Source organism: Fistularia commersonii, chromosome 35, assembly GCF_037954325.1.
Source record: "Fistularia commersonii isolate RoL2024-O1a breed Wild chromosome 35, RoL_Fcom_v1.0, whole genome shotgun sequence".
Lineage (NCBI taxonomy): Eukaryota > Metazoa > Chordata > Actinopteri > Syngnathiformes > Fistulariidae > Fistularia > Fistularia commersonii.
In genome coordinates this window covers 3234727-3249111 of record NC_141318.1, presented here as the reverse complement: position 1 = coordinate 3249111, position 14385 = coordinate 3234727, and the positions used below count along the sequence as shown (strand labels likewise).

Genomic DNA, 14385 nt, shown 5'->3' with positions numbered 1-14385 from the left:
CTTGGCTGTTTGTCTTTCCTTCTGAAGAGCCCAACCGCCCGCTAACAAAACGCTAAAGGAAGAAAACCCGAACCTTGAAATACAGTGGACCCTTGATTTACAAGTGCTTCAACTTACAGATATAATGTTTTGGTTTTTTAACACGAACCCAGATCTGAGTTAGGAGCAAAAAAATAAGAAAGTGGTGCAAAGTGTGCAAGTTACATTTAGCAACATATTGTAACAATAAGTGTGATAAGCTAGCGCATTCCAACCCTCGGGCTGCGGACCGGTAATTGTCCGTGGGTCGTTTGGTACCGGGCCGCACAGCAAGATTAAATAACCTACATTATTTATGTTTTATTTATTACCCAAATCGGAAAAATGTTTCATTTTGGAAAATGACTGAACAACATGCAGTATGTCTTTGGAAAGTTTCTTTGCAAAGGGGAAAAGGCCCAGTGAGGCGAGAGAAGACGAGCCTATGACCTCTAAGAAAAAAGAAATTTGCATTTGACAGACAATACCAGAAGATCTACTTAAAATATGGATTTATTGCGACAGGTGATTCCCTTGCACCAAACCCGCTCTGCATAATGTATGACAACCAACTCTAAGATGAGACAATGAAGCCTTTAAAACTGCTTTTGGACGAAACTTCAAAACAAGCTTTTGGAGTATTTTGAAAGAAAAAAAGCGGGAATATGTGTATATTAATATGTATTTATCCGCGGCACCTTAGGGGCCGGCCCATTGTCTGACATTAAACTGGTCCGTGGCACGAAAAAGGTTGGGGTACAGCACCAGATGAAAAAGTCCCCCAACCTCTTCGTCCAATCTTGATAGTAAATACACTTAACAGAACCAGTTTATTTCTTTGCATTCTCTTTCAGTATGTATTATTAGTTTTTTGCACATCATTTGTGATTTATAACGGATATTTTTTCTTATTTGAAAACACCTAACAGAGCCGTGGGGCGCCGTAACTCGCTTCTACGGGGAAATTTGATTTGATATACAAGCAAATTGAGTTGCATGCTCGGTCCAATTAAAATCGTAAGCCAAGGGATTACTGTATAAACTAACTGATAATTTATGGGATTAGCAAAGCACTTTTCAAATGACAACATGTCATGCACAATGGAAATATCAGCTAACAGGGAAACAAATGGGCTGAGACTCAGCTGATGAGAGATTCGGGTGTATTTGTTCGGCACTCACCGCTGACTCATGTCAACAAACTATGACTCACAACTAAGTTCATATCACGACTTTAAATGTGTTGCCTCCAAGTTGTTTTTGACAAACACAACTTCCCCTCAGCCTCGATGGAAACATGGAGTTTTCCGGGAATCCGGATAAATCCATAAAATCCGACTAAAACAACCCGTCCGTGTTCGGGTTCTATCATCCATCATGGAAATCCTTCCCGCCCGCTGCATGACACCGTGGGGGCTCGAAGCGGCTCTTTCAGCGACAGACTGCTGCTGCCGCAAGAAGGGATGTTGCTGTGGGTCCTTCATCCCATCTGCTGTCAGACTGCACAAAATCACAATTACACAAACATGTCTTTGAATGCAGCACCATGTTGGTGCAGTTTATAGGTATCACAAATGTATCTTTTGGCACTGCCAAACTACCTCATCTACCACCACGCTCATCTGCGCTATATTTATATTTATATTTATATTTATATTAGTACATTCTACAGGACACCATACCTATTTTGTTTTTGCACTTTACATGGAGCATAGCCAATGCTGCTCTGGTTTTGCACATGTAATCACTGCCCATTCAAACTGCACCCGACCTTGCGCCTGCGCTTTGCGAGTTGCACACCAAGCTGCGCTCAAATGTGTTATTGCACTGCCACACTGTTCATATTTATAGCTATAGAAATGTTTAATATCATTATTTCTGATCAATTATATCCAAATGCACGGCGGACAGAAATTTCACTGTACAGGGAAACACATTTCTACACTGTGCATTTGACAATAAATGCTTTGAATCTCTGATTTTTTTACCGTTTGATATAAAAAGAAAGGGAACACTAAAATAACACATCCTAGATCTGAATGATTGAAATCTTCTTATTGAATACTTTGTTCTTTACGTAGTTGAATATGCTGACAACAAAAACACACAAAAATGATCAACGGAAATCAAATGAATGAACTCATGGAGGTCTGGATTTGGAGTCACACTCAAAATGAAAGTGGAAAAACACACGACAGGCTTATCCAACTTGGATGTAATGTCCTTAAAACAAATCAAAATGAATCAGTTTTGCCTCTTCAGTAGAGACTTTGATTTCACAGAAGTCTGATTGACTTGGAGTTAGATTGTGTTGTTTAAATGTTCCCTTTATTTTCTGAGCAGTTTATTCTACTACCAAGTTCACTGATCACCAACTACTATTTAACCCTGCAAGATACATTTTATTTTTTGTTTATACATATTTGTAGGTTTTTATCCTTTGTTTTCTTGTGTAAATATTGCATAGTTTTTTGTTCATTGTGATACCATATCTGCAGCCGTTGATAACTGCAGTTCTTCGAGTGACCTGTAGATGGCAGTGGTGAGTCATGATCTCAGGACAAAAACAAAAAGAGCGTCGAAGAAGAACCGAGGCATGACGCACTTCCGGACCCTGCTAGCCCAGTCGCGCGACCGGGTCATGTTGGCGCGGCGACTCAGTCGAACTTTCGAGTACAGACGAAGAGCTGAGCCGAGCCGAGCGGAAAGCGTGCCGGCAGCCCTGACGAGCCGCCATGGCGAAGGTACAAGTGCTGAACGTTGCCGTCCTGGACAACCCGAGCCCGTTTGGCAACCCGTTCCAGTTCGAGATAACGTTCGAGTGCATGGAGGACCTGGCGGAAGGTCGGTGCCGCGTTCTTCTTCTCTTTCCAACGGCCGTCCGGTGCCGCCTCTTGCGCGCGCCCCCCGTTCAGCTAACCGGTCGTTTAGCATCGTAGCTAATCGCTAACACCGTCGGTGACCCACCCCCCCTCCTTCCCCGCCTTCCGGCCGTTCGCTATCGGAGACGGTTCTAACCTTTTTATACTAGTTATTTATTTATCTACTCGTTCATTTATTTATTTTTCTATCAAGCAACTTGTTGAAATTGGCGCTGGCGCGTTTGCGCCTGTCGCCCCGCCTCCCGAGGCTGCCCTGATTGGTTCGGTGGGGGTTCTGCGGCAAGTTATTCCCGGCAGCTGATTGGTCGATCCCGTTTCGTTACCGTGGCAACAAACTTAACGTAACGATTTGCCGCGAACCGCGCGGAAAGGTACAGTGAGGGAAGACGCTTGTTTGAAATATTTGTAATAATCAGAGTACAATAAATGTTTTAAACCACAGATAAATGTTGTTTTGTTGTTAATTGAGCGTTTGTTAAATTAAACCACCCCTTCTGGACACTTGACTTTAGCATCAACCAACTAGCATGTCCTTGTATTGCCCAAAGAAATGTTAGTTTCATGAGACCAAGATTCCCCGTGTGTGTGTGTGTGTGTGTGTGTGTGTGTGTGTGTGTGTGTGTGTGTGTGTGTGTGTGTCCTTAGACCTGGAGTGGAAGATTATCTATGTGGGATCAGCTGAGAGTGAGGAGTACGACCAGGTTCTGGACTCTGTCCTGGTCGGTCCGGTTCCGGCAGGCAGGCACATGTTTGTTTTCCAGGTGAGTCCAGGTCTCCCCGCTAAACCAGGTCCCAAATTCCAAAATGGATGTCATGTCTGATCGATGGTACAGTTGATGTTCAAGAACAGCAGAGGAGACTGTGTGAATGGAACAGGATGTGCCGTTAGGATCGGTATTGACTATCTTTAAGTTGAGGTATTAATATTGTTTCCGTGTGCCGAGAGTTAACGGTGGTTCTTACCCCCCGTTTTATATTAAATGTGAGTCTACATGGACAAAAGAGGGAATAATGATGAATTCTACTGCAAGAAGTGCTTGATATTCTGCGTTACTCCTTGGGTAAATTAGTTGCGACGCATTCGACAATGTAGCATCAGGGAGGTGTTTTTCTTATTTTATGAAAGGGTGTTCAAGGGCTTCCCCTCCAAGCCTGTTTTGTCTCTCTCCTCAGGCCGATGCTCCCAACACGGGCCTGATCCCGGAGAGCGATGCTGTCGGGGTGACAGTTGTCCTCATCACCTGCACCTACCGCGGGCAGGAGTTCATCCGCATTGGTTACTATGTCAACAATGAATACACCGACCCCGAGCTACGAGAGAACCCGCCCCTCAAACCGGATTACGGACAGGTAACACTCAGTTCTACCTTGGGGGGGGGGGGCTTGGGCGCCCCACCTCACCTGGACATTTTCATGTGTCAACTTTAACATTTTGAACTGTGTTTGTACCTTTACTGATATTTTCCCTTCCTCCCAGCTCCAGAGGAATATTTTGGCCTCCAATCCCCGTGTAACGCGCTTCCATATTAACTGGGAGGGCGCAGCCGACAAGATGGAGGACAGTGAGAACGTTGACCCCTCCCCCAACGTCGGCGGCATGCTCCCACCAACCCGCGCACCCGGGAAGCTGCCCCATCTGGGACTGATGCCGGACAATTCCATGGACTGCATGTGAGCGGAGAAGTCCCTCTCACTGCCGCACACACACACAGACACACACACTTTATAACAAGGACGCCGTGGACGTTAACAAGAAACGCAGACGAGGCAGCTCAGCCTCAAACAAACAAAAACATCTGCAGTTATTTAGCAACCCACGCCCCCGTTACCGACAGCCTGCCATTGATGGACGCCACAATTCTTTGCTGTTGTTTCTGTTGACCAGCAGGGCAGTCTGGACAATGTTTCCACTGAACTTACGCCGGTCACTAAGGAGTGTGTAATATTGATTGTCCTATATTCTTTAAATGCCTGCAACGGATGTCTCATATATGGGATTATTGGTCATTAGCTGGAAGGTCCGCCATTCGATGCCAGTGGTCGAGGTTCTCTGTCTGCCCTCTTGTTCCCCTGCTTGGCTTCTCAGTGTTCTCCTGAGTGCATGTTACACAGCTATAACCAGTAACAATCACAGCAGTACGTAATGATTTCATGCAAACTCAGATTTGTAACAGATTTTTCAGGCTGTTCCATATGCTGCTGGCATTACCCAAAGTCTTCTTACAAGCCTTTTCAAGTCCCCTTCAAACACTGATCACGTGCCGGTCACTGAAATGTGAATTTGCCTCGATGGAAGCATATTTTTTTCTAAATCTTTTGTTTTTGAAAGAATCCAGGTGTGTGTTTTGGACTGTCTCCTCCTAGACGTGGGAAAGTCACCTGCAACGTTCCGCACCTCAGATCGATGTTTTACTGCCCCCACCCCCACCCCACCCACACACACACACACACACACACACACACACAGGACAAGGAGTTGAAGGGCTGGATGCAGTTTTTGCCATATAAATATTGTTTCTTTTCTTTCTTTTTTTTTTTAAATAGAGCACTACGTTTGTCTTCAAAGCGAAAAAGGAAAAAGTCCTTTTGTACTTGCTCTGACTTTGTATATGGATGGTGATGGAGCCAATAAATAGGTCCTTTTGCGTACGTTGTGCAGCTTCACTGCTCCTCACCTCTGGCCAGCGAGGGAGGTGGAGACGAAGGTGCAGCGCAGACAGCGACAGCTCACTATTTCCCTCCTCCCTTTTCTGTTTTTTTTTTCTCCATTTCATTCATAAAATGCAGCAGCATCACCCCACCATTTTCACTCTAGCCTCACGTTGCTTGGCAACTGCAGCACAAAAAAAGAAAGGGGGGGGTGTCTGCTCTCACCGTTTCATCCCGGCTGAATGGGCTGGCGCGATTATTATGGATGCCTTCAGTCCCGCTGGCTGTCAGGTGACTCTTTTAAAGAAGCCTCCATTTTAGCCTAAATAACAACCCTACACGCGTTGACACGCATTTCCGGGTCAGTCGTGTCACATGGACTGTTTCTCAAGCAAGGTGTGTGCGTAGTCCTTTTACATAATGCACGAAGCGCAGAGGAAGGACCTCCCCACCAACACCCTGACTGGATCCGTTCTCCCTACTTATGTATTTTATACATGTTTTTTGCAAACTAACTGCCGCAAATTGTTTGTTTACCCTCCATCCCAGTTTTGCAGGTGCGGACCGGAAGCGGCCCCGCTGTCAATCCACTCGCCGAATGTATTAAATAAGTAATAATAAAACCCTATTATTTAAGCAATAGCAGACCCTCCCCCAAGTACTTCCAGTAACCGACGATCATCTGCGATTTAAAAAATAAGAAAAAAATACTGCCGGACTGCGCGCGCCTTCTCGCGCACACGCATTCGCTCGCGCGTTAAATTGTGACCGACGTCTAAAAATAGCTCGGCTGACGTCACTCGGCCGATCTTGGAGCCGTCGCTTGGCGGCAGAGCGACCGGAGGGCGGGAGGGGGGGGGGATACGCGGGGGAGTCGCTGACGGTGAACCGGCGGGTCGCAGTTCCGCCGGGTTCAGCCATGGCGGGCCGGCGGTGAAGAAGTCCGGTGGAAAACACTCACGCACATTAACACACACATACATATACACAGAGCGGTGGCGGTGACGTGTCCGTCGTGCGGCTTCGGCGGGGACGCTGGCGTTGTTGACGGATCGCCGCGGGCCAATCGGAACGCCGCGTCGGATGTCACCACGTAGTGGGCCGGCCAATCAGCGACCGCCTCCTTCTCCGTCAATCAAACGCCCGGTTCCAGTGAAAGGGCTGGACTTTGGCGCTCGCCTCCAGTTCCGTCATCTCACCCGTCTCCGGGGCTACGGGAGGCGGGGAACGCGGGGGGCATGTTGATTCGGGCGAGTTCCCGTCGATGCGGGACCACGTTGAGTTCCGGTTCGTAACGGCCGGGGTCCGGTGACGGGGATAGCGGCAGGGCTGTAAGCGAGCGCAGCGCGTCCCCGCCCTCGGTTACCGCTGCTTCTGGGCCGGGGGGGGGGCGGGGGGTGGAGAACCGGGGCTGGGGGTGGGGGGGGCACAAGGAGGGACGGTAGAAGACCGGCTCCTCCGCGATCGGGCCGATCGAGCCGAGATCCACCTGACCGCCCGCCGGAGCCCCGGACGCAGCTCCAGAAGCACCGGAGGCTCCTATGCCCGAGCTGTGAGCTAGCGGCCCCGCCGTCGAGCCCCTTCCAGGACCGGAGGTTGACGCTAGCCGCGGCTGGATTATCGGGGGCGGGGGCGGGGGTGGGTCGGGGGTGTGGGGGGGACCGCCGCTCCGACCCGATCGAGCCCGGACGCGCTCCCGGGGCCGCCGGGGAGCAGCGGATCGCCGCCCGCAGACGAGGTGTCATCATGGGCAACGCGCCCACGGCCAGGAAGGGCAGCGAGATGGAGAGCGGTGGGTTCTGCGCACACACACACACATACACACACACACACACCTGCTTTGACAAACCGGGGTGTGTGTGTGGGGGGGGGGGGTAAAACGACATTAACGGGGCGATGCATCGGAGGCCCCCGTCGGTCAGTCCTCACTTCCCCGGGAGCCTCCACGCAGCCCCCGCGGCCACACCAGCCTGTAGCACCGGCTACGCATCCCCCTGCATTTATATCTATATTTTTAATTTTAAATCTTCGGCTAAATAGCTGCTAGCATTCTGTCTGTTCAGCTGCAGCGGATTCCACCTTTAAGCCTGTTGCTGTTGGTGTTTTTTGTTTGTTTGTTGTCCAAGAATAGAACCATTTCTATTTACGGACACAAGCATGGAAGTAAAAATGGGTTGTGTCGTTTCCGTGTGTGTGTGTGTGTGTGTGTGTGTGTGTGTGTGTGTGTGTGTGTGTGTGTGTGTGTGTGTGTCAACAGTCCAGGTGAATCAATGCTGTGCAGCGTTTGACTTGGCTAGAAGTAAAAAACAAAGCTGTTGACACTTTTGCGGTACGCCTTAAGGCTAGGCTGCAGAACATGACTTGCTCAACAGTCCCCCAGCAACCTCCTGCACAATCAAGGAACCATATATATTTTAACATATATTGATCTATCTGCCAGAAAGAGACACAAAACAAGTACAGAAAAAAATCCTATATTTCCCATAATGCAACGTTTTGTGTGTTAAAGGAGAAACATGGCTTCTGGAGTGTTTTTTTCCTGTTCACCTTTTGTGGAGTCTGACAAGAAGTGGCCCCCTTGGCTTCTTTCAGTGGCCCGTTATGTTCTCGTAGGGTTTGTAGAATGTTCTCCAGGAGCACCGTTATCTGAGGAACTGAAACTCTCACACACACACACACACACACACACACACACACACGTGTACTGTCAAACCAGTATTATTCTCCTCTAACAGTCAAGGAGTTCCTTGCTAAGGCCAAAGAGGACTTCCTGAAGAAGTGGGAGAACCCAGCGCAGGTTGGTGGTTCCACACATCCGCGTCTGTAACTCTCATCAAAATAGAACCTCAGCTCGGTTCTTGAACGCTGACGGCGTTTGCATTCCGCATATCCAGAACACGGCCGGTCTGGAGCAGTTCGAGAGGCTGAAGACTCTGGGCACCGGCTCCTTCGGCCGTGTGATGCTGGTGCGGCACCGGGAGACGGGGCAGCATTACGCCATGAAGATCCTCAACAAGCAGAAGGTCAGTCGGGGTCGGGCTGTGGGCAGGAAGTGTCCAGAATGAAAGGATGACTTTCTCAGATCATCAACAGCAACGCAACCAGATCTTTCTCTCCAGTTGATTGGAATAATACAAATTTTGTGTGTGTGTGTGTCCCAGGTGGTGAAGCTCAAGCAGATAGAGCACACACTGAATGAGAAAAGAATTCTCCAGGCAGTCAACTTCCCCTTCCTTGTGCGGTTAGAGTACTCCTTCAAGGTATGTGGATACCCTTCACCCCCCCCCCCCCCGATGACGCAGCCAATGGTATGAGCTGTTTCTGATGAAATATTTATTTCCGCTAGTTTTGAGTCGAAACGGCGTTTCAGAACCATTTTTAGCGGGCCGCTAAAGGCGTGAAAAGTACCCCGCCACATAGCCAGATATGCTACTAGGCTAAGCCGCCTGTTAGCCCTAAAGATGCTAGCAGGCGCGAAACCAGGTCGTCCCGGCTCGCTCGTGTGTCTGTGGCAGACAAGACGTGACTGATGGTCGCCGTCTCGATGCTAGCATCTGAGGCTAACGTGGCTAGTTTTAGCCAACAATGCCACCCGGGACCCCGATACTGGAAGGGAAAAAAAAAAGTCTTGTTCCGATGACGCCTCTTGTTGCCGCCAACGCAGAGTGGAGTTCTCCCAGGAGGGCGTCCCTTGTCAGCTCCTCTACCTGCAGCCGTAACCCCAGCGATGGCGGCGCTCCAGCCAGGGCTTAATTCAGATTAAGCAGTTTAGATTCCCCTTGGATGCCCTTTGATCGAACATCCTTGACGCCTTGAATAAACCCTATTAGGGGAATATTCCTGGACCGGATGACGGGTGTGTGTCTGTGTGTTTGTGTGTGACTGTTTAGTTAAGAGCCACATGTAAGTGGTCATCTCGATAATGAGTTTGTAATGAACTGGTAATAAAGTTGTTTGTTTTGTTTTGTTTTTTTTTAATAAATGTCCAAAATGTGTACCATTTTGTAATTCAGCAACATTTGCTTCGTGTTCCCTTCCAGGACAACACCAACCTCTACATGGTGATGGAATATGTTCCCGGCGGGGAGATGTTCTCCCACCTACGGAGAATTGGCAGATTCAGGTTGGTCCGCCAGTAGGAACGCCGCTTTAGTCGGTTTCAAACGTGTGTGTTTCTTGTTTTACCCCGAACCCCCGGGTCAGTCCAGATACAGCCCTGGTGTAACGTTCTGGGCCCGTGGAGTAAAAAGAGGTGCGGCTGTAAGGGGTGTTGTGGCGGAGCGGTCGTCCTTGGATGCGAACATTCCTGTTTGCGGCTCCTCCTAGCCTGTCGAAGTGTTGTTGAGCAAGACACTGAACCCCTAACTGCTCCCTGGGGCTGCTCAGCGGCTGCCTTCTGCTGGGTTAAATGCAGTGGTCAAATTTCCCTGATGTTGTGCTGTATGTGAATGTGACAAATAAAGCAATTTCTGTATTCTATTCTTTATTTCTGCTCACTGCAGTTCCAAACAGACTCAGCAGCTAAATTGCGCCACTTCCATGTCTGTGTGTGTGTGTGTGTGTGTGTGTGTGTGTGTGTGTGTGTGTGTGTGTGTGCGCATGCCCGCCTGCAGTGAGCCCCACGCCCGGTTCTACGCCGCCCAGATCGTCCTGACCTTCGAGTACCTGCACGCTTTGGATCTGATCTACAGAGACCTGAAACCAGAGAACCTGCTGATAGACCAGCAGGGCTACATCCAGGTACGGACCCCCCCCCCCCCCCCCAACCCTCCACACTGGGATGTACCAAATCTCATTGTCAGTGACATCGTCCACTGATTACGGGAAAACCGCCGTTTCTAGGCACTTTCTATATGTGTTTCTGTTCATCCTCACATTTGAGTTTCTTCCCTCTACACGTGCTCCTCTTCACTTTGATTTGCCAGATTCAGCGTCCATTATTAGACCCCCCCCCATTGCAATCACGCTCACAAGCATCTAACCTGTGTGCACTTTATAAATGTGCTCCAGGTCATAGCAGAAGGGGGATGTGGCTGCCGGGTCTCGGCCAAGCTCTAGGCTGGGACGACTCTTTGCGTTTACTCTCTGTTACAATGTGTGTGTGTGTGCATGTGCACGTAACACTCACACTTCCCCTGCTGGCCCAGGTTCTCCATCTTCCTCCTGTAGTCCAAACAGACTCTAAATTGTCCATAGATGTGAGTGGTTGGATGATTGACAGCTGAAGCTAGGTTAAGCCCCGCCCCCCTCGCCACGCCATGTCTCCCCAAAGGTTGAGCAGAATAGGGTCAAAGGTCAAAGTTGATGTTCTCCTTCTGCACTGATTCGTGTCCCCGCTTAGCATGTGCTGCCCTCTGCTGTTGAAAAAGTGAAACTACAGATGATGAAAACTCCAGCTTTCAATTTCTCGCCTGTGACCTTTGACCCTTCGATCTGTCCTTCCACTGCCATCTCCCAGGTGACAGACTTTGGCTTTGCCAAGCGCGTTAAGGGCCGGACCTGGACACTGTGTGGCACCCCGGAGTACCTGGCCCCGGAGATCATCCTCAGCAAGGTGGAACTCCGAACGCAGCGTTGTCTGTGGCGTTATTACAGTGTAATATGTCATTTGAGACTTTGCCTTGTTCTTAAACCACCTCGGTCTCCACTCCAACCAGGGGTACAACAAGGCGGTGGACTGGTGGGCGCTGGGCGTGCTGGTCTACGAGATGGCGGCCGGGTACCCGCCGTTCTTCGCCGACCAGCCCATCCAGATCTACGAGAAGATCGTATCAGGGAAGGTGAGTCGGGTCCGCTGATGCTGAGGTGGTTTGAGAATGTCCGTCTTCATGCCGCAGACACACACTTCCTTGTTCGGCTTCGACCACGTTCTCTCTGTAGGTTCTCTCTTTCCAGGTTCTCCTTCTTTGGTTCTCTCCAGGTTCTCCTTTTTTGCTATATCCATGTTCTCCCATAACCAGTAGTTTCCCCTGAAGGCTCTGAAATTGTCCATAGGTTTGAAAGGTTGGATGATTGACAGCTATGATTGGCTGCACCGACCTCTGACCTTTGAGCAGTGAAGGCCACGAACAAAAATGAATAACTTGATCTTACTTCTGGTTCAAATATGTGCGCCGTAACTGAAAGTACCAGGATGTCAATCATCGCTCCTCACCCTGGTCTTCCTCCTCTCTTCCGCCTCAGGTGCGTTTCCCGTCTCACTTCAGCTCCGACCTGAAGGACCTCCTGAGGAACCTGCTGCAGGTGAGAAACACACACACACACACACACACACACACACACACACACACGCACACAAAAAGACGCCTCCTCCACCCCATCTGGTGGAGGAACAGATGAACCTCTTCTCTTCTTCTGCGCCCGAAGGTGGATCTCACCAAACGCTACGGAAACCTGAAGAACGGGGTCAACGACATCAAGGGTCACAAGTGGTTTTCCACCACCGACTGGATAGCCATCTACCAGAAGAAGGTGTGTGTTTGTGTGTGTTTGTTCGTGTGTGTGTGTGTGTGTGTGTCACCTCTCACCTGTCGTCCACCCCCCGTAGGTGGAGGCCCCCTTCGTCCCCAAGTTCAAGGGGCCGGGCGACACCAGCAACTTCGACGACTACGAGGAGGAGGAGATCCGCATCTCCTTCACCGAGAAGTGTGCCAAGGAGTTTGCCGAGTTCTAGGGTAACGAGGGACGGAGGGTGGCTCGGGAGGAGGGCTGGTCGGAGAGAGCGAGCGAGAGAGCACTTTCTCCCGTCCAATCACGGGCACCAGCTGCAAAAAGAGGGGGATGAAAAAAGGTGGGCTAGGGAGGAGGAGCAAGGAGACTGATAACCAGCAGTGTTGCCTTTTTCTGTTGTGTTTTTATTTATTTGTCTTATTTACGGATCCCTTTATAGCGAAGACGTGCTTCACGTTCGACCACGACGGGAACCCCCAGCCCCCCAGTCGCCCCCCCCCTCCCTCCGAGAGCTTCCCTCCGTTTAGCAACTCCCGTCCCGGACACAATGAAGCGCACATCGAGGTTCGGTCGCTCCGACCGGTCACATGACACGTGCACTTTCGGCTCCGGTCCCTCTGAAGTTCTACATACGGTTGCGTGTGCCACCCCCACCCCCGCGAAAAAGAGGGTTTCAGCCCTGTCCCTTGGAAAGGAGAGCGCCGTCACATCGAAGGAATCTCAGGTCCGAACATATCACCCTGCCCCAACCCGCCGCCCGTGCTCTGACGGACACTTCGAAGCATTGAAAGGGAACCTCACAGCTTTTGGGTGACGTCTTCCATGGTGTCCCCCCGTACCCCCCCTGCTCGGCCGTACGATTGACGCGCATGCTTGTCCTCCTCCCGGTTAAGGGGCACGCATGATGCAAGCACAGTCTCACCTGCAACACGACCGCTGGTTCGATTACCCGCAAGGTTCTGGACTAATAGAGTAAGCGGAGAGATGATTGACAGCTGACCCGGCCAGGGTAACCCCGCCTCTTTACCCAGTGACGGCTGGCTATATATCTATATCTATCAATATATATAGTCCAAATTTTAAAGATAAATCTCTACAAGTCAATGTCCGCAAAATTTGCATTTATTCCTGGGTTTTGATTTTTAGGTGGTACATTATGTAAGCATTCTTTCCATTATTTATTGAGTTGTTACGGGCAATTTGAGTCGGACTTCAATCATCAGCATCACCGTCTGCGTCCAAATACGACACACTTCACTACTTGGACCGGCGTGGGGGTTGGTGGGAGGGTTCAACTTTCTCCCCTCCCCGTTAATGTCAGCAGTTGATAATGTGCTTGAATAATGCGCTCCCGGGGGCCCCGAGGTTCCTCCGCCATCAAATAAATGATTATTATTATTTGAGATTTGGTTTTTTCCTGTTGGAGACGTGCAACCCTCTGACCTTGCCTGCACGCACACACACGGCGCAGAGGAGAAAAACACACACAGCTGCAGGACTTCACCCAATGATCAATCAGAAGCAGCTTGTCTCCCACCCAATCCCACCCCCTCCTTTTTTAACAGACTAAGTTCCTATACTATTATTACTGTGTTATAACATTGTTGTATTCCACACTTGCTGTGTTTCCTCCATGTCAAATCCAACATCGGCTTCATCATGGACCAGAAGTTACGACCCGAAATATATTCTGTGTCTCCTCCATGGTTTTGCAGTGATATCCCAACCCCCCAACCCTACACGCAGGCACAATGCTGGTACTTACTATCGCACTTTTTTTTTTAAAAAGGGAAATGAAAGCCCCGATGTGAACCATGTTAACCCCCCCACACACCCACACACACAAATATAGGCTCTCTCTCACACACACACACACACACACACACTGCAGAGGGGAAGCGTCTGAGGTCACGGCAGGAGTGACAGTCGAACACAAGGTAGTGTAATATTTTGCAACATGAGCATCATTCCAATAAAGTTTTACTTGTAAAATTCTAGTGATCCGGCCTGACGTCCCTTTGCGTGAGCGTGCATGTGAGTGCGTGTTTGTGTGTGTGTGTGTGTGTATGTGTTCGGTAGCCCGGAGGTCGGCCGATGCGGACCGAATACATCCGTCCATCTGTTGACCGACTTCGCGCCGGAAAAAGGCGGGTTTCACGCACACACATACACATACACATACACACATGTCGTGCACGCTTCACACTCGGAGACAAAGAGCGCCCCTGATGCGTCAAAAAAAAAAATTAGTTAATTCCACCTTAAGTGCCGTGGCGGAGACCCGGGCGCCATCTTCGGCCCACCTTAAGCGCACAATGTGGCGGCTGAACGCGGCTGCGTGGACCGGCCCGGCTTCCGTCGTCGTCCCCCCCGCCGGGGGGTTCGC

The 14385-nt window shown here is 49.9% G+C and overlaps 2 protein-coding genes across 2 annotated transcripts; both read left to right on the top strand.

Annotated features, from left to right (window-relative positions):
- The first annotated feature begins 2608 nt into the window (after positions 1-2608).
- On the top strand, positions 2609-6182 carry LOC147213829 (histone chaperone asf1b-B-like). Its single transcript, XM_086142383.1, has 4 exons — positions 2609-2862; positions 3546-3661; positions 4074-4250; positions 4378-6182. The coding sequence occupies exons 1-4, from the start codon at positions 2754-2756 to the stop codon at positions 4573-4575; spliced, it is 600 nt and encodes a 199-aa protein (XP_085998509.1). The 5' UTR covers positions 2609-2753; the 3' UTR covers positions 4576-6182.
- A 780-nt stretch (positions 6183-6962) lies between these two features.
- prkacab (protein kinase, cAMP-dependent, catalytic, alpha, genome duplicate b) lies at positions 6963-13402 on the top strand. Its single transcript, XM_086142849.1, has 11 exons — positions 6963-7341; positions 8285-8346; positions 8444-8572; positions 8711-8809; positions 9590-9672; positions 10163-10289; positions 11008-11103; positions 11207-11329; positions 11733-11792; positions 11916-12020; positions 12097-13402. The coding sequence occupies exons 1-11, from the start codon at positions 7296-7298 to the stop codon at positions 12220-12222; spliced, it is 1056 nt and encodes a 351-aa protein (XP_085998975.1). The 5' UTR covers positions 6963-7295; the 3' UTR covers positions 12223-13402.
- The last annotated feature ends 983 nt before the right edge of the window (positions 13403-14385 follow it).

Coding starts and splice junctions, on each gene's coding strand:
- LOC147213829 (XM_086142383.1), top strand. CDS start 2,754: ATGGCGAAGGTACAAGTGCTGAACGTTGCCGTCCTGGACAACCCGAGC. Junction 3,662..4,073: donor GGCACATGTTTGTTTTCCAG/GTGAGTCCAGGT, acceptor CTCTCTCCTCAG/GCCGATGCTCCCAACACGGG. Junction 4,251..4,377: donor TCAAACCGGATTACGGACAG/GTAACACTCAGT, acceptor CCTTCCTCCCAG/CTCCAGAGGAATATTTTGGC.
- prkacab (XM_086142849.1), top strand. CDS start 7,296: ATGGGCAACGCGCCCACGGCCAGGAAGGGCAGCGAGATGGAGAGCG. Junction 8,347..8,443: donor AGTGGGAGAACCCAGCGCAG/GTTGGTGGTTCC, acceptor CCGCATATCCAG/AACACGGCCGGTCTGGAGCA. Junction 8,810..9,589: donor GGTTAGAGTACTCCTTCAAG/GTATGTGGATAC, acceptor GTTCCCTTCCAG/GACAACACCAACCTCTACAT.